Genomic DNA, 22319 nt, shown 5'->3' on the forward strand with positions numbered 1-22319 from the left:
GGCCTCCTGAAGGCGGATGTTCCCAACTGTGCTAATCCCACAGGTGAAGAGCTCCTGGCCCAGGCGTGAGCCTGTCTGATTCATTTTCTGTTGCTCAAATGGCACTGAGGAGTTAGCAAATACAATGTCCCCAACCAAAGTTCATGCTGCCCGTTGGGAAATACTAACATATACCAACAAAGATGAATTCTGAACCTCCCTAGGAGTCAACGAATTGTTAAGAGAGCTTTGGAAGAGAGTGAGCTGGAGAAACCTTATCCTCAGTGAGTGATAACATTCAAGGCCTCCTTGCTCTAGAAACGGAAATCCTGGTGCAGACTGTATTTTAATACACACGAACCTCACGCCAGCGCTCCCCAACAGGTATGCCACAAGGCCCGGAACACCTTCGTTCTCAGAGCCTGTGGACAGTCACCACTGGGGTTCCAAATCCCCGTCAGCTTCCTCCAGGACTCTGTACAACGTTACGGGGATGTGGAAAAGGCCCTGTGCCTACCTTAACGCAGTGCAGCTTGGCTCTGCGGGGCAGTGGTTCTCAAAGTGTGGTCCCCACACCAGCAGCATCCATGTGACTTGGGAAACTCATTAGAAATGCAGACTCCCAGGCACCATTCCAGAGCTCCTGAATGAGAAATTCTGGGGGTGGGGCCCCGCAAGCTGTTTTAACCATTCCTTCAGGTGATTCTGGTGCTTGTAAGGTTTGAGAACCACTGACCAAGGCAGACAACTGCCCCATTTGGACCATTATACTATCACCTATCATTAGTTCTAGGTAGTGCTTGAAATCTAGGAATTCCTGCTTTCAGAGAGCCACAAAGGCAGCACCAGCTTCGCCACATGCTCCACCTCCTGCTGCATCTTACAACTCTTAACCCGGCTCCCTGGGATGCCCTGGCCTGCTCGCCCACCCTCCCCTTTTCACTCACAGGGGTGCCGGACAGACAGGGTCGCAGTGCTCCATGCTGGTGGGTTCTAAAAGTCAGTAGCCAGATAGGGCACTTCCCCTTTTGTTTCATTTTGACTCACCTGAGGCCACAGGTAACAGTATACCAATATAGCATACCAATAGTCAGAAGCCCTTTAAAATGACTGCTTTTACATTAAAGAATGCTTGTAGTGGTTGAAAATTAAAAAGCTATTCAGCCCCTAGCCCATGTGGCTCAGCAGCTGGAGTGTCAGTGGGTGCACCGAAGGGTCTGGATTTTGATGCCTGGTCAAGGGCACATACCTGGGTAGAAGGTTCAATCCATAGTCCCAGTCCAGGCATGTGCGGGAGGCAACCAATCAATGTGTCTCTCTCACATTGATATTTCTGTCTCTTTCTTCCCCCCTCCCTTCTACTCTCTCTAAAAATCAATGGGAAAAATATCATTGGGTGAGGATTAACAACAACAGCCAAAAGCTATTCAAATTTCTTCAGATGTCTAATGCTGATACCACCACTGCTCAGTCCCAGGCACCTCCCCCGTCCATATCTGTTTCCCCATCCTGTGTACAAGGAGATGTTACTCAGGGCCTGCCTATACCCTTTCAGGAAAAAAAAAATGTTTTTATCGGAACTTGTAGCTAGCTTATAAGCTTACAAGTAAGAGGAAAATTAAGTTAAACTGCAACCAATATTAAATGAACTTACGTTTTGGGTGCTCTTAGCCAAGTTCCCTTATTCACACTCATCACTGCAAATGCTAACAATTACTAGTCTAGCTAAAATGTATTGGGCATTAATAAAATATGTGCTGGCCCAGACTGACCTAAGCCCTTTAATTGTTACAGAATCAGCCAACCTGTAGGTGGAACCTGTATTTTCCCAATTTATATGTGAGGAACCTATTAAATAAACAGACAAAGTGACAGTCTTCATCACCACAAAGATCAGGAACCCTGTCCCTTCTCTACACCAGCCAACTCACCCTCATTAGCTCCTGCCTTGTCAGGTAAATGCTGGATGCAATGCTACATAAATGTTGCATCACAATGTCAAAGGCTTAGAAACTTCTAGAAATAAAGCTACCTAGATAACAAACTTAGCTTTAAGTATTTCCTACTTAAAAATAAAATCTTTTTTTTTTTTTAAGATTTTTTAAAAATTAATTTTGAGAGAGAGAGAAAGTGAGAAGGAGAGAGAGAATCATCAATGTGAGAGTGAAACACCAACGGGCTGCCTCCTGTATGCCCTCTACTGGGGATCTAACCCGCAACCCAGGTACGTGCCCTGACCCAGAATCTAACTGGCAACCTTTTGGTGCACAGGATGATGGCCAACCAACTGAGCCACTCCGGCCAGGGGTAAAAATAGAACTTTTTAAAACAAATTACCACTTGGTAACAATGGAGAAACAAGTTTATGGCATGCTCTTTCCAAACTTAGTCTATACCTGCTTCTGACATAATCATGTGGCAATAACAAAAAAAGGTACAAATTAGCCCTGGCTGGCTTGGCTCAGTGGATAGAGCATCAGCCTGCGGACTGAAGGGTCCCAGGTTCGATTCCAGCCAAGGGCACATGCCTGGGTTGCGGGCTCGATCCCCAGTGGGGGGCATGCAGGAGACAACCAATCAATGATTCTCTGTCATCATTGATGTTTCTAACTCCCTCTCCTTCCCCCTTCCTCTCTGAAATCAATAAAAATATATTAACAACAACAAAAAAAAGGTACAAATTAGCAAACATGCAGAAAATACTCATTGATAACTGGTATGCTGATCTGTAGTAGAGATAAGCATTTGACACATATATTATCATTCTAATCTGTTAGTTATACTCAGTACAGTTGACCCTTGAGCAATGCAGGGTTTAGGAGTGCCAGACCCCATGTAAAACTTAAGTTGACCATCTCCATACACAGATTCCCAACTATGCATTGAAAATATACTACTTTCTCCAATTCTATTGACAAAGAAAACTGGGTCTCAGAGGGAAAAACACACACACACACACACACACACACACACACACGAAATACAAGTTATAACAGCAAACATAATACTTGTCCTGCAGATTAGAATGTCAAGTCTCAGACAAATTACTTAAGTCATCTGCAAACCTCAGTTTCTCCTGTGAGAGTCCATACAGCAAGTGTTGCAGTTAGGATAATAACAAGGTGGCTAGCCTGTAAGATTGTAATGGAGCTGAAAACTTTCTATCACCTAGTGACTTGTAACATTGTAGTGAAATGCATTACTCACCTGTTTGTGATGATGCTGTGGTGTAAAAAAACCTATGTACTGCTGTTGTATAAAAGTATAGCACATACACCGAATTATGTACAGTACATAGTACTTGATAATAAAGAACAATGCTACTGGTTTATTTAGTTACAACACTATACTTTTTATTGTTATTTGAGTGTCCTCTTTCTACTTATAAAACAACTAGAGGCCCGGTGCACAAAAATTTATGCACTCATGGTGGGTCCCTCAGCCTGGCCTGTGCCCTCTCACAGTCTGGGACCCATCAGGGGATGTCCACCTGCTGGCTTAGGCCCGCTCCCCAGGGGATCAGGCCTAAGCTGGCAGTTGGACATCCCTCTGGAAGCCCGGGAGCCCTCGGGGGATGTCCACTTGCCAGCGGGGAGCAGACCTAAGCTGCAGTCGGACACCCTTAGTACTGCTGAGGCGGGAGAGGCTCCTGCCACCACCACTGTACTGGCCGCTGTCAGCCTGGCTTGTGGCTGAGCAGAGCTCCCTCTGTGGGAGTGCACTGACCACCAGGGGGCAGCTCCTGCATTGAGTGTCTGCCCCCTGGTGGTCAGTGTGTGTCATAGTGACCAGTCATTCCCAGTCATTCTGCTGTTAGGGTCAATTTGCATATTACCCTTTTATTATATAAGCTAGAGGCTTGGTGCACCACTGGGGGCTGGCTGGTTTCCCTGAAGGGTGTCCCAAATCAGGGTGGGGGTCCCGCTGGGGTGCCTGGCCAGCCTGGGTGAGGGACTGAAGGCCATTTTCAGGCTGACCAAGCCCCCTAGCAGGGACCTTCACCCCATGGATGTGTGGCCAGCCTGGGTAAAGGGCTGAGGGTCATTTTCAGGCTGGCCACATCCCCCAGTGACCCAAGCTCCCAGCCTCTCCTTTTTTTGCAGGTATCTGGGATTTATTTATCTTCTATAATTGAAACTTTGTAGCCTTGAGCGGAGCCCAGGGCCACCCAGGGCAGGCGGGAAGCTTGGCTTCCTACATCGCCGGGGGCAACCCAAGCCTCCTGCTCGCTCCAGCTTTGTGGCTGCCGCCATCTTAGTTGGGTTAATTTGCATAGTTGCTCTGATTGGCTGGTGGGCATGGCTTGTGGGTGTAGCGGAGTGACAGAGTGATGGTTAATTTGCATCTTCCTCTTTTATTAGTGTAGATGTTTGCTGTAAAACAGTATGCTGTGTTATGTAGGCAGGAGCCTCAGAGATCTTGCATTTGCTGTGTCTCTTGATTGCACTGTCTCTTGTAATTGATTTAATACCGTGTTTTTTACAGAAACATGCTGTTCAGGCTTGTAGCCTAGAAGTAATGGGTTATACCATATAGCCTGGATGTGTAGTAAGCTATACTGTCTAGGTCTGTGTAAGTCTACTCTATGATGTTCACAATGATGAAATCGCCTAAGGCGCTTTTCTCAAAACTTATCCCCATTGTTCATCAATGACTAATTGTATTTTAATTCAGAAAAAGTACCTATTAGTTCTGGGGTTTGAGGACATACAGAAAAAATAAAGGTCTGTAAATTTATTAAAAGAAACTTTAAACATTTAAAATACAACAATGTTGGCACACAAGCTTAAGTGAACTTCAAAGAACTAGGTTAACACCCAGTATGCAAACATGGTCTGTTTATTTTATAAAGTACAAGATATAGAAAAAAAAAAGCACCCTAAAAATCCCTAGGAAGGCAGAGAAAACATTGTGCTAAAGATTCAGAGACAGGAAATTAGAAAGTTGCACATTTCCTGAGGAGGTCCAAAATGGTGACAGCATAGGAGGATGCTGAACTTGCCCCTCCCAAGAATACATTGAAATATGCATCTATGTATAGATCAAATACTCCTGAGACAGCAGAGGCTGGATGCTCATCTGCTGAACAACAGAGAAGGTGGGAAATGGAGGGTGCAAGGTCGAAGGTGCTGGTTTTGAGTTTAGCAAAGCAAACTTGGGCAGGTGAGCGGAGAATGAAAGGAAAAGCAATATACGTGTGGCTAAAACCAACTCCAAGTAGCTTATCTATAATAATAAAAGTGTAATATGCAAATCGACCAAACTGCCGAACAGCAGAACTAACAGCAGAATGACCGTCTGGACGACCACGCTATGATGACACACTGGTGCCAAGGCGAGTGCGATACAATTGATATGGGGGGGGGGGGGGGACACGCCTCCATGATCGCCTCAAAGAGGGAGGCCCAGGCCACTGACCAGCGGGCTTCGGCGGGTCCTCCCTCTGCGGAGTGATTGATTGCGGGGCTCCTGTACTGCAAGAGGGCACAGGCCAGGCTGAAGGACCGCCCCCCCCCCCAGTGCACAAATTTCATGCATTGGGCCTCTAGTTTCAAATACTAGCCTTCCTTACGCAGTTCATTTGGAGAAGGGAAAGGGAAAGAAATGAAGAATTTGCAAGTATCACATAAAACACTAGTATGCCAAAACTGTATACCTGCTATTTAACAGATGATTCTTTAAGTTTCATACAGCAAAAGTTATTTCTACAGAGAAACTATTAAGTATACATCAAACAGCCTAGTCTGGTCTATCAATTTTTCTAGAGATTCAGTGAGGAAGCATTATAAAAATAATGCCTTTTAATAAACTAAATCCTTTCCACTTTATCATCATCGTCAATTCCATAAGTTATGATTAGCCTTTGCCAAATTATCAAAAGCACCTGAAACTGACTAAACCTTCATGACAGTAAAATCAGACGAGAGCCCAAAGTTCACTGGGACTCTATTATTACTGGCTCTGGTCTCTCTTAAGTCAGGTTTTTTTTTTGTTGTTTTTTTTTTAAGGCTCTCGAAACCTTAAGTAAATAAATCCAACAGCCAGTGAAAACTGACACGCCCAGAAACTCCCAAGAAACATTTACTTCATAGTTCACAATAGACTGTCCTATTCCATCTGCGTTGGCCTTGCCTGGGGCTAAAGGTTAAAGGAAAACATTCCCGAACACCTTCATACTTTATGGGTGGAAAAACTGAGGAGGGAAAAAGAACAATCCATCCTAAGAGGATTTCTGCAAGGGCAGGGACATAGAACTATCATTTCCACGGCATATACCCCATCTTCTGACTTTCCTAAAACTGCTTAATTTTTGCTCCTTAACTAAAAAAATAATTCAGCCCTGGCCAGTGATCAGTTGGTTGGAGCACTGCCTCGTGCACCAAAAACGTTTCGGGTTCAATTCCCAATCAGGGCACTTAATCAGATGGCAGGTTCGATCCTGGTCAGGACATGCAGAAAGCAACCGATCAATGTTTCTCTCTCACATTGATGTTTCTCTCGCTCTCTTCCTCTCCTTCCTCTCTCTGTAAAATCAGTAAAAATATACAATTCATCTACATTTCTAGAATCCTTCCAACACAAGATGTACGCGATACTACAGATAAAGGAGCCTTCGGGATGATCAATATCTTTACCCCTGACCAGCAGTACCCACCCTTAGCCCTTTCCACTGACCTCCCACCAGCCAACAAATAAGTAAATAAAAAATCCCATCCTGGAACCAGTATCCAGGATTCTCAACTAACCCTCATGGAAGCAATCAATCTGCTCAAAGAAACCTATCATGGCCGTTTCTGGGGTTGCTCCCAACAGCATCCTAACAGAGGATTTCTAAGAAACGAAGTCTTACTCCAAACTTCTCTAAAGACAGGTTAGGTTTTCAATAACATGCATTGGGGAGATATTTTTGAAGAGAGAGACTTTGTGGGCTTTCCGCAAATCACATCACATAGGAAGCTGCCTACCAGTAGGTTAACAGTATATACAAAAAAGGAAATTGCTCTAATCTCGCTTAGCCTCATTAAGTATTTCATAGATACCGTGAATATTAGTGCAGAACCAGACACTGGGATTCACCAGGCTGTTCTCCATGTAAAAAGTTTAAGTCTGCCACCACCTGCTACCTCTCCAAAAACACCCTTTGGCAATCTTGACCCCAGAGAGTACCCTGGGTAATAGTGTTTCCCTCCAAAGGGTAAGCAGGAAAGTAAAAGGTGACGGGGTGGGGGTGGGGAGTTGTTTGAGTTGTGTTAGTTCCTTCCACGTGATTAGTTTACTTATTTCCCCCCCCACGATTACTTTAGAATCAATCCATTTTCAGTGCCTAGATCTACTTCTTGAAAATGGAAATATGATTTTTACCTTGTAGTAAAATAATTTCTACTTATCCCACCTTCTTAAAGGAAAACCTGAGACCAAAACTTTTGCAACATAGACAATAATTCTAAGAACAGAGTTTCACAAAGCACTAAAGGTCAAGTTCAGAGACAGAAACCTAGGGGTTTAATGAAAGATTGGATGCTTGCTGATTTTTTTAATACTTACCCACTCTTCAACATTGGGGGGCTGCTCATCATAAACGGGCCCCTTATCCCACAAAATATTCGACTTGTCATACTGGTCCATCTTTCTTCGAGTTTTCACAGCAAAGAAAATTATTAAAGCAAAAGCCACAATAACCATGAATCCCAGCACAATGGCAATGGCCTAAAGAGAAGAAAGATAATGATATAATTACATTTTAATTGCTTACTTCAGCTCAATGCACCCTCTACAAGTACCTAATCCACCCTCTACAAATACCCTACTAAATATCTGTGACTTAACTGATATAAAACTGGTACAAATGGCTACATTTTAGAACTATAAAACCAACCCATACTAGTTAAGCTAATGCTAGCAAAACACACACCCCCCTTAATTCAATCCTCAGAATACAGTTAATTAACGTTAGGTACTATCATCATCCCCGTTTCAGAATTTTACAGGAAACTATTCCCAACTAAAGCTTGGGCACCAAAGGGCCGTATTTTACAGAGGATCAGCCTTACCATTAAGTATGCAGACATAATCTAACCGAGCTATAAATTAGAGGAACCTGACTAATGACTCATTTAGTCTGGCAGGTGTTTCTGTTTTGGAGTCTTTCACCTACTTACTAGAAAGGGCTCTGTGACAAGGAAACCCTACCCATGACTGTTCTCCCAGTGCCCGGTAGATGTGTTAAGTGGTATGCTGGCCCAGAGGCACCTGGAGTTGAGGCAGGCACCAGGACTCTGCCCTGGATATATGGGTAGCAGTAGGCTCTCTCCGCAGTTATCTCACAGTGATATCCTTCCTTAAAGAGTACAGGTTTGGGTAGTAGGAGGACTAAAAAGGATGGGACTGTGGTAAGACAGGAGTACCGACCATCAGCCCTGTTTACCATAGATACATCTGAATGTCAACCACAAACATTCTGAAAACATACAATTGCAGGGAAAAACACTTCAGTCTTCAAAAGAGGCAAAAGAATGAGAATTCCTGAGTCAGTTAGTAACCCAGAAACATTTTCTGAATATAATTAAGGGGTGACTCATGGCTACTGAAGGCAGGGTTTTCTACCCCACCTGCACATTTGAATCACCTGGATAGCTTTTAAAAATACTGGCTTACACTCTAAAAATTAAAAAACACTTCTGAAAGAAATTAAAGATGACCTAAGTAAATGGAAAGACATACTATGCTCATGTATTAGTAGACTTGATGTAAAGATGACAATACTCGCCAAATCGATCTATAGATTCAATGCAATCCTTCAAAATTAAAATTCTAGCTGGCTTCTTTTTCCCTCCAGAAATTTACAAGCTGATCCCAAAATTCATATGAAAACACAGGAGACCCAGAATTTAGCCAAAACAATCTCGAAAAAGAACAAAGCTGGCAAACTTCCACTTCTTGGTTTCAAAACATACTACAAAGCTACAGTAATCTAGATAGTGAGGTACTAGCATAAGGACAGAAATAGAGATGAATGGAATAAAATTGAGAGTTTAGAAATAAATCCTGACATTTATTGTCAATTCATTTTTGACTAGGGCATGGACAATTTCATGGTGAAATAGTCCTTTCAATAAATAATACTAATATAACTGCACAAAGAATGTTAGACTCCTTCCTTATACTATGTCCTAACTGAATGGATCACAGACCTAACTGAAAGAGCTAAAATTAAATGTCTTAGAAGAAAACACAGGAGTAAATCTTTGTGACTCTGAATTAGGTCAGGTGTTCTTAGATATGACACCACAAGCACAAACAAAAGAAAAATCAAACCTCATCAAAATGAAAGGCTTTTGTGCAGAGAACAATAGAACCATATACAGAAAGTGAAATGAAAATGACAAAATGAGAGAAAATACTTGCAAATCACACATCTATAAGGGACTTGTATTCAGATATACAAAGAGGTCTTACAACTCAATAATAAAAATACAAGTAGCCCAGTTAAAAAACTGACAGATTCTAATAGCCATTTCTCCAAAGAAGATATATGCACAAAGAAACCAAGTTCAACATCCTTCATTAGCTGTCAAAGAAATGCAAATCCAAACCAAAATGAGGCAAAAACACTGTTGGTGAGAATGTGCATAAATTGGAATCCTATATGTTTCTGGTAAATTTAAAGTAATATAACGACTTTGGAAAAGTCTGGCAGTTCTTCAAAAGGTTAAGCACAAAGTCACCATAAGACTCAGCAATTCCATTCCTAGGTATAGAATCAAGAGAAATTAAAACACAGGTTCACACAAAAACTTATACACAAATGTTCAGAGCATTATTCATAACAGCCAATGTGGAATTAGCCCATATGTCCATCAACTAACGAATAAAAAAATGTGGTATATCCAAATAAAGAACTATTATCTATATACATAAAAGGCTAAGTGCCCATCTAACCATCCAACAGTCCCGACCAGCCGGTACACATGTCACACACTGACCACCGGGGGCAGATGCTGAACGCAGGAGCTGCCAAGCTGTGGTGGCAGCAGTGGTTCTCGGGTGACACACCTTGGAACCAGAGAGGAGGGAGCCCGATTCCTCCCGGGGCCACGTGACTCCACCTTCGGTCGGGCCGTGGGTTACACTGTTGCTGGGGCACTGTTAGCCCTGAACTGGTTTACTGCCAAGCTGCGGTGACTTGGCAGCGGTGGTTCTCGGGCGACGCACCCCGGAACCAGAGAGGAGGGAGCACAGCCCCGCTTCCTTTCACTGTGCACGAATCTGTGCACCAGGCCACGTTCAGCAATAAAAAGGAATGAAGTACTGGTACCTGCTACAACATGAACCTTAAAAACATTATGCTAGCCGAAACCGGTTTGGCTCAGTGGATAGAGCGTCAGCCTGCGGACTGAAAGGTCCCAGGTTCGATTCCGGTCAAGGGCATGTACCTGGGTTGCGGGCACATCCCCAGTAGGAGATGTGCAAGAGGCAGCTAATCGATGTTTCTCTCTCATCGATGTTTCTAACTCTCTATCTCTCTCCCTTCCTCTCTGTAAAAAATCAATAAAATATATTTTAAAAAAAACAAACAAACAAAAAAAACATTATGCTAAATTAAGTCAATCATAAAAAACTGCGTATGTATTATGTGATTCTGTTTATATGAAATCCAGAATAGGCAAATCTATAGAATAGGTCTGGGAAGAATTCGGGAAATGACAACTGACTGTTTGAATTAGTGAAATGTTCCCCGGGGAATAGTGAAAGTGTTGATTGTGGTGATGGTTGCACAACTCTGTGAATATACTGAAAACCAATGAACTGTACTCTAAATGGATGAATTACGTGGTATGTTAATTATATCTCAACTAGAGGCCCTATGCACAAAATTCATGCAAGGGGTTGGGCCCTCACAGCCGCGGCCCAGCTTTGTCCGGGAGTACATCTGGAAGGTCATTCGGCTGTCCAGTCTAATTAGCATATTACACTTTTATTACTGTAGACTAGAGGCCCGGTGCATGAAATTCATGCACGGAGGGGGGGCCCTCAGCCTGGCCTGCACCCTCTCCAATCTGGGACCACTCGGGGGATGTGCGACTGCCGGGGGATGTGATCCCTGTGGGATCAGGTCTAAATCAGACAGGGATCGGGTCTAAACCGGCAGTCGGACATCCCTCTTGCAATCTGGGACCACTGGCTCCTAACTGCTCACCTGCCTGCCTGCCCAATCACCCCTAACTGTTCTCCCCTGCTGGCCCGATTCCCCTGATTGCTCTTTCCTGCCGGCCTGATCCCCCTAACTGCTCTCCTCTGCCAGCCTGATCCCCCTAACCACCTCTGCCTTGACCCCATTACAGTGGCCTTGTCCGGAAGGACATATGGAAGGTCGTTTGGAAGATGTCCAGTTTAATTAGCATATTACCCTTTTATTAGTATAGATAATGACACCTAGCCCTTCTCTCAGAGTCTGATTAAAATAGAAGTGGGGACTTGGCAACAATATTGTTTAAAAGTTCCCAATGTGGTTCTATTAAGCATCCCGAGTTGAGCCTCTAACGCAAGGTGTGAAAAAACAAAATTACTCATACCTCCTGAGGATCCACCACACAGTAGTGATACAAATACTGATCCACGTACATCCCAGAAGTTGTAGGTGAATAAAACTGGTTGCAGATGGCAATAATCTGTGAACCATACATAGATCCAGAAGCCTGGGCAGTTGGATTGACTCCCATTATATAGACGATTGTGGCAATAAAGACCATGAAGCCCAGGATAGCACTCACTATTATCACGGTCAGGTAATATCTTCTTGTTCTAGATATTTCAGATCTTATAACACTGGTAACGAATATCACCAATGCAGCAATGAAACAAAAGGCAGCCATGGATAGCAGGAAGCCCTTTGCCGCTCTTGGATCTGTATAGCCTGTTCCATAGCCATAACCGTAGCCATAACCATAGCCATTTCCGAAGCTTCCAAAGCCACTTCCAGGATAAGGGTAACCTATACCACCTCCTAGAATGTTACTTCCATAGCCTCTGTCCCAGCCAAGTGTGGAGGCGACACAGGCAAAGATGGCAATGCACAGCACGATGATGAGCATAGACAGAATCCGAATCACTCCTGGAGGAGAGGTCCATTTGTAGAAGTGAAGAATTTCATCTTCTGGGTAGAAAGAATATGCCGTATGAGAGAGCATTGGGCGACCATGCATCTCCCCACCGTACATGTCATTGCTTGGTGCGTAATGACTTGGTTTGCTGAAATGCACATGAAAACAATGTTAAGTTAGCACTTTTTGGAGGGAAGGGGGAAGGGGGAAGGGGGAAGGTCGCAGTTAGGCAGTTAGGGGGATCAGGCTGGCAGGAGAGAGCAGTTAGGCAGTTAGGGGGATCAGGCAGGCAGGCTGGTGAGTGGTTAGGAGCCAGTGGTTCCGGATTGCGAGAGGGATCCCGGATTGGAGAGGGTGCAGGCCAGATTGAGGGGGTCTCCCTCCCCCGCCCCCGTGCACAAATTTCATGCACCGGGCCTCTAGTATATTATAAAACCACATGTATGATTCCATTTATATGAAATGTCCAGAATGGACAAACCTAGAACAGAAAAGTAGACTGGTGGTTGCTGAGTACAGGGGGGAAATAGGGAGTGACTTCTAATGGGTAAGGGTGTCTTTGGTGAGGTGGTCATAAAAATGTTCTAAAATAGTGATGCTTCCACAACACTGTGAATACATTAAAATCACTGAACTGTCCATTCTAAATGAGTGGATTGTATGATGTATTATACCTCAAAAAAAGTGTTATAAAAAATTGATGCCATGTTGCCAATGGTGATTTAAACAAAGCATTAATATGGAAGTGTCATAACAATTGTGAAAACAAAAGGAATAAATATACATACAAATATAAGCCTAGACTATATTGAAGTAAACATTAGAAACAGGTAACAATAGCTGCCTTTGCAGAGAAAAACTCATCCTGGAAGTTATGGGTAAGAGGGAAACTCATTTTTCACTGAATACACATATTTTATTTTTAAAAGCAAACAAAGAATAGATGAAAATTTCAACAATAGGTACAATTTTTTTTACATGTGATAGACTTTTAAAAGGAAAACTGAAGAAATATTTACTTACAATTCATCAGGTCTATATGGAGGGGGGCTTTCAAAAGGCCTCGATGACATGGTCAGTGGTCACCCGATCTTCAAGATGAGCAATGTCCTGTAGCTCCCAAGATAAGCCAATCTAAGCAACATAAGTAGAGTAATGGCATTACTACTGAGCTCAGAGTTTCCTTGCATCACTAAGAAAACTAGTGATACCAATCTCAAGTAACTTCTCACACCATGTTTATTTCTCTGGTCCTTCCCATTACTATTTTATACATTGGACCATTAATTCCTTAAGCAGAGGAAATCACTGGGCACAGGAATTATTCAGCCTGGGAGTCCTCACAGCACCTCACACCATGCTCTGTACATCACTGGCGTACAAACACTGTTTACTTTGAAATTCTATATTGTATTAATAAAAAATTCACAATGCTTCTACAGCATAGGTAAAAAATTGTATTTCTTTTTTAAAACAGTCTCTTCAGTCTGCAGGCCGATGCTCTATCCACTGAGCCAAACCGGTTAGGGCAAAACAGTCTCTTCAAATAACAAGATGGGTATGAGAAAAAAACATTATTTAAATATATTGTTTCATATTACTTTGGAAAGTTCATATAAAATGAGAATGCATATAAAAGTGCATATCGCCCAGTTGGTGTGGCTCAGTAGTTGAGCATCGACATATGATCATGGTTCGATTCCCAGTCAGGGCACATGCCTGGGTTGCAGGCTCAATCCCCAGTAGGGGGTGCGCAGGGGGCAGCAGATCGATGATTGTCTCTCATCATTGATGTTTCTCTTTCTCCCTTCCTCTCTGAAATCAATAAAAATACATTTTTTTAAAAGAAAAAAAAAGTGCATATCTAGCAGAGTCTAACACATACTAGGCCATCAATGTTAACTATAGCATAAGCTGGTTTAAAAAGTATATTTTTCTCATTACAAATGATTACAAGATGCATCTCTGAATGGTGGGATTGTGGACAGTTAGTTTCCCATTCTGCTTTTCTAAATCTTCAAAACCAGGCATAATTTTTATAAATTATGGGGGGAAAAACATTAAATGCACATTGTATTAAAGAGTCCTCTAAGGCAAAAGCAGAATGATTTTGTTCTAACATTTCTCAATTTGTCCCAATTTCATTCAATCAACGAGTATTTATTAAGTGCCTCTGCTGTACCACAGGACCTGTGGAAATTAAGTATGAGACAAAGTCCTCCTGAAGGTCACCCAGCCTACTGCAACAGGCATTAATTAGGACCGAATTATGTGATAAAGTGCAGCATGGGGATGACCAAAGACTTAAAGAGGAAGCGGAAAGGAAGGAAGGAAGAACAAGTGAGCAAGACCTGTATCTTCCCTGGCCAGCGTTGCTCAGTGGTTAGAGTGCTGGCCCATGCACGAAAGGGTAGCAGGTTCCATTCCTGGTACCTGAGTTGCAGGTTCGATCCCTGACCTAGACTGGGGTGTGTGCAGGAGGCAACCAATCGATATGTCTCTCACACCTCTCTCTCTCTTTCTCTCTCTCTCTCTCTCTCTCTCTTTTTCTCTCACTCCTCCCTCCCTCCCACTCTAAAAATATCCTTAATGAGAACTGACAAAAAAAAAGAATCAACCAATCAATACAGGGATAGGTGGAACAACAAATTGATATTTCTCTCTCTCTAAAAAGAAATATTAAAAAATCTATATCTGAATATATTAAAGTGTCCAATGTTTTTTATTCTCAAATAAAGTATGTGTAATCTTGCATCACTATGTTAGAAACTGAATCAATTCAAACTCTTTAAACTTTATTCTTTAAAAGCAACAGCAGCTATTGCCTACATCCTTAAGGACAATGAATTCCAAATGTCTTAGAATAAAATACTGCCTAAATGTATATTACATAAAACCTCGAAGATGGAAATACAGTGAATGTTAGTAACATCAATAGTTAACATAACTTTTCCAAACACAAAGAGGGAAGACAACTTCTCTACATTCTTTTACTTCTAAAAACCACCTAATTGACTGAAACATACAGAAAGTCCACAAGTCATAGGTGTACAAAGCCCTATAACTAGCATCCAAACACACATATAAATGAGCAATTTAGGCCAAAATATTATGGTGCTATAAGAGTAAAAGTCCAGACTGTCGAATCTCAGCGGGAAGACAGGGGTGGGGGTGGGGGTGGGGTGGTTGAGGGATAGGAAGAGACCTTGTAGGCATATATATGCATAACCTCTGAACACAGACAATAGGGTAGTGCAGGCCTGGGGCTGGGGGGAGGGTGGGGGCGGGCTAGAAGAGGTCAATGGGAGAAAAAAGGGGACATATGTAATACTTTCAACAATAAAGATTTTTTTTAAAAAAAGAGTCAAAGTCCAGGTTAAATGTCTCCCTAATTGAGATTGAGAAAAATATTAAGAAAAACTGAATTTAGACACTATTTCTGAAGCTGAATGTCAAATACTGACTGACTGACCTGAGAGGAGGAATCTTATTCCTTCTATACCTCTCACTCACTCACTCAAGACTATGCCAAAAATTCCAGGCTCAATGATGGCTTTTGAACATTCTAAATTAATCCAGACCCAGACCACAGTTTAAGTTTTGTCAAAAATCCAAACAAGAGCCGTGGCCGGTTTGGCTCAGTGGATAGAGCGTTGGCCTGTGGACTAAAGGGTCCCAGGTTCGATTCCGGTCAAGGGCGTGTACCTTGGTTGCAGGCACATCCCCGGTCTGGGGTGTGCAGGAGGCAGCTGATGGATGTTTCTCTCTCATTGATGTTTCTAACTTTCTATCTCTCTCCCTGCCTCTCTGTAAAAACATCAATAAAATATATTAAAAAAAAAAATCCAAACAAGAAAATCCCTTTCCAAACTACTATTTCCTAGATTCAGAGTTTAGTTGTCATGACTCCTCTAATAACAGATTTCAAATTGTGAAGCAAATTAATTTTAGAAAGCTAATTAAGAACAAGTCATGCCACACCAACTTCATCTCCTTTTTGGAGGTTACCAGGCTGGTAGATGAAGGAAGTGCAGAGAGAATCCTGAGAATCTTGAGCACATCCTTGCTGTACAGACCGTGTTGGGCAGATTTCTAAGGAACTGAAGAATGGAATCTAATTAGGATAAAAGAATGGACCATTTATGTCCACCTGGAGGGAGGTCTCTAGTGGTTCTGCTACACACAAAGTGGAGGCAACAAGCTTATCCAGATTTGCAGCTAAGGACCCCACTGGCTACAAGTCTATCCACACTGATCAAGTTCTCTGTAAGGCCGGAAGGATGAAAGGATGATTGAAAGAAACCTAGTGGTTGTAAAAACTCATTGCCTGGCACAAGTTTTTCATCTCTGAGCCTCACTGCCCTCCTCTGTCAAATGGGGGCTAACCCTAAGCTCTGAGGTGGGATAACTAAATAAAACAATGAATTAACCCGGCCAGTGTGGCTCAGTGGTTGAACATCCACCCATGAACCCAGAGGTCACAGCTGGATTCCAGGTCAGGGCACATGCTCGGGTTACGGCTCAATTCCCAAGTAGGGGTCGTACAGGAAACAACCTATCGATGTTAATGTTTCTCTCTCATAGATGTTTCTATCTCTCTCCCTCTCCTTTCCTCTCTCTCTAAAATGAATAAAAACATTTTTTAAATGTTAACTCAATTTTTAAAAATTAATAGTGTAAGTACTGGATAAGGAGAGCTGGCTTAATAACTGTCCATTTTTAAAAGTGCATTCCCTTGGTGAGAATTTCAACAAAAGTTAACATATTATTCCAAACTCAAATAGTACTCACAGAGATAGTGCTTGAATCTAGGAATGACACAGTAATTAAAAAGAAGCAAACCTTGGCAATATCTTAAAACCTGTGTATCATGTTCCAATTAACTACCTCTCCAAAGGGTGATTAAGATTATTGAAGATCTAGAAAAATCATGTCTTTTTTTTAATATATTTTACTGATTTTTTACAGAGAGGAAAGGAGAGGGATAGAGAGTCAGAAACATCGATGAGAGAGAAACATCGATCAGCTGCCTCCTGCACATGTCCCACTGGGTATGTGCCCGCAACCAAGGTACATACCCCTGACCGGAATCGAACCTGGGACCCCTCAGTCCGCAGGCCGACGCTCTATCCACTGAGCCAAACTGGTGCTGGCAGGAAAAATCATGTCTTAACACAAATGATTGGAAAAACAGGAAATGTTTGGCCTGGAGAACTCAACATTAGAAGGACCGCTCTGGCAACCTTCAAATAGCTGAAGACCCCCCTTTGTCGTCCTAGACATGGTATTTGAAACACACACACACACACACACACACACACACACACACACACACACACCACCACCAGGGTCAGATTCCCTCTCAATGTTAGGAAGTTTCTCCCTCACCCTGACCCCACACACCCTCTAAAAAAATAACAACTAACAACTTGATCTGATGCCAATTATGCAAAGCTTAAGTTGTTTGATATTTGGGGGGACTGGACGGGACTTAAAAGGTCTCTCTCAAGGCAGTCTGCGACTGTGCTTTGAGGCGACAGCCAAAGTAGGAAGTGAGCCAAGATACAACAGACTGTTGTCCAATGTCCAGCACAGCAAGTTGTGACAGTGAAAGGGACATAAGTCAAACAGCTGAGTAAAAGTCGGGGGCAAAAGAGAAGCAGCAAACACTTGTAGAATGTTATGCTGAAAGCCAGCTAATGTTAACATATAACAAAAGTTCTCTTCTTGAAAATGTTTACTGGTCCAAAGCAGTCCTAAAAACAAAACAAAACAAAAAAACAAAAACAAGCTAAGATGAAGTAGAAAAGTCTGAAAATACTATGCCCAAAATTATTCCTTAAAGCAAACTGTCAAAAAAATAAAAAATAAACTTCATTGTATTGAAGGGCAGTCTGCTCCTTCTCAATCTCATACAGCAATAGTTAATTTGTGTCTAAGAAGTTTTTTTTTTTAAAGTTGTGCCTGATATTTAGGTTATAGGCACTTCATTAGTAAACTGCCTAAATTTTTGAAATTAGGCAAACTTTGAAATAGTTGAGCTCTGTGTCAGAAACTGCATTTTAAATAAGCTCTCCAGATAATTTTTAAGCACACCATAATTCTGAGAATCACTGTCTCACATCAAAGCGTTGATATTGTGTTTCCTGTCCAGGACACTCAGATCTTCACTTGGCAGTGCCTGTGGTTCAGTTCTCAGTGCAAGTGTCTCACTTCCTCAGAGGCCCTCTCCGTCACTCACTCCATCCACTAAACCTGTTTTATTTTCAGAGAGCATTTCCCCCCACCACCACCAACTAAATTATTAGCTTTTCTTTTCTTTCTTTCTCCCCCTCCCCTCTCCACCCCGACTGGAATACCATCTTCACAAGCACTCAGATGTCTGTTTTAACCATCACTGTTATCCCTGATCCCTGGTACAAAGTGATGATCTACCAATACCTGATCTATAAAGACCAACAGCCCATATTACAGCTGGGGTTTCAATCCACCAGTGACCAGATTGAAGTTCTTTACTCATAACACCAGTAAATACAATCCTTTAAGTTCTGTGGATGAAAGGGGCCACACGCTGACCTGACAAGCTCAGGGAAGGCCTGCGTGGCAGCCTAGCAGACTCAGAGACCTAAAATAACCACAAAGGATGGTCTGAAATTAAACCTTAACTAAAAGCAGTTATGGTGGGCAGTTATGTCCTAAGCCAGTATCTTCACTGACAAGATCAACTTTGATCCTTACTGAGCCCATTTGCCTTTTTGCCTCTAAGATAACAATACCCTTGAAATGTCTGGGTAACTTGTAACTTCCCTTTTTTCTGGAGCCCCTGGGGCACAACCAAATGTTCTGGGCGCCAGGACAGATACTACAAATTCCTTCATTATCATGTTAATTGATCCTGCACCCACCTAAGTATGTGTCCATCATTTTATTTTTTATCCTATCACAGAGGTTTCCCCTGCTTCGATTAATCCCACCTCCTTAAATCTGTCACCAATGAATTTCATGTATAAATACGGATGTAACCCTGCCATTCTCCGGAGCACTATCTCAATTCGTTGAGGTTCTGCTTCCCGGCATATGTCGACAGTTTGGCTCAAATAAACTCACAAAAATTCTTTACAGGTTTCAGTGGTTTTTTACGTTAACAGTTCAAAAACATAACTGAGCTTACAGTCTGAGAGGAAAAAGAGAGAAAAGGGTGAAATACACAAACATGTGGGCATCACCTGAGAATTCCTTAGAAATGCGGAATTCCAGGCCCCACTTCTTACTGAATCAGAATACTGAATCAGAATCAGTATTTTAATAAGATCCCCAGGTGATTCATACCACATTCAAGATTGAGAAGGTAACTAGGTTTAAAGGTGTTTACTCACCTTTACCATGGAATTCTAATAAGGCCTACCTTTCAGAGTGGTTGATTAAATGATAGAAGTACAAAAGCCTTTAGAACAGTGCTTCGAGTTGTCTAAATCTCACTATCCTCTCCATCACCCAACAAAGGAGGCATCTAATGGCTCAATAAATGAAAAATTACAAAAAAAAAGTGTTGCTTTGTCTGAGGCGTTATCTATTACTGTGGCTCCATCATTTAAAATATCTATTTTTTTAAATATCAGCAATTTAAAATAAAGATCCAATGTACAATGCAAAAGAAACATTGTTACAGTTGAGAATGAGCAGTTTGAGAAATCTACCTCTGGATAAAAAGAACTCATTTCAATCACAGCAAGAATGGCCAGCAGTGCCTTAAAGGTAAGGGTTTCTCTTTTCCAGGGATCCCAATAATACACCTGTTGTGCCCGAGGGCCACACACTAACCTGGAAGGCTGCCTCCTCCCCGCTCCGGGTCACTTCCCCGGTGGGCAGCCTGCCCAGCCGGCCCCGGGGCAGCTCCCGCCCGGTCGCTTCACCTGGGACACGAGGGGCTCGGAATTGCTCTTCCAGCCCCAAGGTGCAGAGGCCATTTTGGCCCCTCAAACCCCCCCCCCCCCCGCGCTCTTCCTCCGACAAAGGCAACATGTCTGCTGGACCCGCAGGTCTCAAAACCCCGCGGCCGGCCGGGGGCAGGTCCGGGACCCGCGCGCCCCCGCCGCGCCCAGGAGCACCCCCGGCGGCGGGGCGCGCAGGCCGGGCGAGGGCCGCCCGAGGCCTTCGGTCACGGCTGAGAATCCGAGCGTGAGCAGATTCCCTCGAAGTACTGCCTCACTCGAAATGAAATCCCCGTCCCCCCAGCTTAAATCCACGGGGGCTCAGCCAGCTCCACTAAGTGCGCTCAAAATTCAAAACAGTCGGTCGACGCGCCCCGTCACTCCAGGAATACATTATTTCAAGATTTCCACCCAGCCACCCTCTCTCCCTGGGATACCCAAAGAGGTGAGGTGGGGGCGGGGATGGCGAGGTCCCCCGGGATCCAAGCCTCCTGGCCAGCGAGCGCCCCCATCGCTCCAGCCCTTGGGCTCAGGACCCCGGAGGAGCCGGGCGCCGCGCCCCTCTCCCTGAGAACCCCCAAGAACTGCAGCCCGGAGAGCGCAGCCCAGGAGTCTCACTGTTCGCGAACCTCCCGCCTCCGAAAACGAAAAGTTGTCCGCGCCCGGGCACAGGTACAATAAAGCGTTTCCGCCAAATAAGCTAATCGGCGCCTCCAAGTGGCCCCGGCTCTGGGGCGCAGCGTCCACGGTAGCCTCGCTCCGCGCACCCGCGCCTCCCCGGTTCCCGCGAGTCCCAGTCCCGGGGCGAAACCGCCACCGAAACCAGCCCCGAGCGCCCTTCCCCCGCGCTTCCCCTACCAGACCGAGGCGCCGCGGTGCCAGTGGGGACTCCGGGGTACCGTGCGCCCCGGGCGCCGCGCCCAACTCTCACCAACTAACAGCAGCCCAGCCCGACCCACCAGATCCACCAGGGACGGCGGGAGCCGAGGAGCGCGCTCACCTGGCCGGCGCACCTGACGCTGTGCGGACCGCCGGCGCTCACCCCAGGACCTGCTGGGGGACTCAGCCCTCCTCCTTCTCCACTTGGGTCCCCCCACCCCACCCCGGCCGCCCAGCCCCCGAGCATGCGCACCAATGCCAGGCCGGGCTGCGGGAGGTGGGCGGCCCCGCCCGGGCGACCCCACCTGCTGTCCCCGGCACGGGCTCCTCGACGCTCTGGCCAGCTCTCCCCGGAGTCCGCCGTCTGCGCCGGAGGTGGAGGTGTAGTGTGGCAGCCTCCTCCCTCCGTGACCCATTCACCTGAAACTCGGATGGGAGGGGGAAGGGAGAGGTGGAGAAGGAGGCGGGAGGAGCCGGCCTGCTCCGCACACCCTTGCAGAGCGCGGAGTTAAAGGAAAAGCTCCTTGTTTCGGGCGGAGGTGCGGGGACCCAGCGAGAGAAAGGGCTCGGGCTCCCGGGAACCCGGGGGTGGTCGTGGGCCACCCCGAGGCGCGCTCGGAGCTCCGCGGGTTTCGGAGTGAGTTCTGCAGGGGCTGTTTTCCTCCTGAAGAGGGAGGGGCCAGGCTTGCTCCGCACTTTGGCAGGAAAACCACGTCTCGCATAGCACTTTCCTTCTCCAAAAATTTGGTTCAAGTTTTGTTGGAAATCCAGATGTGGGAGATTTTCAAAAGCCATGCGTAAATTTAGGAACCGTTTTTAATCTCTGGATCCAGAAAAAGGAGTAGTTAAATGAAGGTGAAGTACCCTACATATTGGTGTCGGTAGATTTGCCATCAAAATTAAGCACACACCACGGTATTCAGTATTACCACTTCAGGGTCCTCTCCCAAATTTAACTGTGGTTGATGGAGAATCTCGGGGGCGTGATTTAAACAATTTTAATATTCTCTTTGGCTTAAAAACAAAACAAAAACTAGTTTTGTCTGCTGTGTTCTCTTGATCTGGAGGCTGTTTCCAAAGGAGTGTTCACTTAGGAAAATTCGTAGTCTACACTTCAGGATGTATACACATTTACTAATATATATGTATGTTGTACTTCAATATGTTTTTTAACTAGTAGTAGAATGTAGCAGTTTTAATTCTTGTTATTGAACCATCTGCAGGTTTCTTAAATCGTGCTTCACTTTGTGTTCCAGTCTGGAATGCCAGCATTGCTAATAGATTTCTGTCCAATCCCACCCACTTCTCTGCCTTTAATTAAATGCTTAGAGATGTGACTCTCCCATACAATAGATCTTAAGCCATAATTCAATACTTGAGGAAGTAAAAGCATTATATAAATATAAGGTATTTAAATTGATGACAAAAA

The 22319-nt window shown here is 44.2% G+C and overlaps 1 protein-coding gene and 1 long non-coding RNA gene across 6 annotated transcripts in view; one reads left to right on the forward strand and one right to left on the reverse strand.

Moving 5' to 3' along the window:
• OCLN (occludin) overlaps positions 1-21335 on the reverse strand; it is a 41572-nt gene extending 20237 nt beyond the window's left edge. The window contains exons 1-4 of one of the 5 annotated variants that reach the window (XM_059694413.1): positions 21196-21335; positions 13104-13214; positions 11553-12228; positions 7525-7686 (exon numbers count right to left, since the gene is read on the reverse strand). In XM_059694413.1, coding sequence (XP_059550396.1) covers positions 7525-7686; positions 11553-12228; positions 13104-13153 — 888 coding nt within the window. In that variant the 5' untranslated portion in view covers positions 13154-13214; positions 21196-21335. The other 4 variants (XM_059694414.1, XM_059694415.1, XM_059694416.1 and 1 more) reach the window with 4 other exon arrangements.
• Positions 18624-19197, forward strand: LOC132233571 (uncharacterized). The gene is made up of 2 exons (XR_009452665.1): positions 18624-18993; positions 19027-19197. It is a non-coding gene; the product is annotated as an uncharacterized LOC132233571 (long non-coding RNA).
• Positions 21336-22319: the final 984 nt, after the last annotated feature.

This window comes from Myotis daubentonii, chromosome 4, assembly GCF_963259705.1.
Source record: "Myotis daubentonii chromosome 4, mMyoDau2.1, whole genome shotgun sequence".
In the NCBI taxonomy this organism is placed as follows: Eukaryota; Metazoa; Chordata; class Mammalia; order Chiroptera; family Vespertilionidae; genus Myotis; species Myotis daubentonii.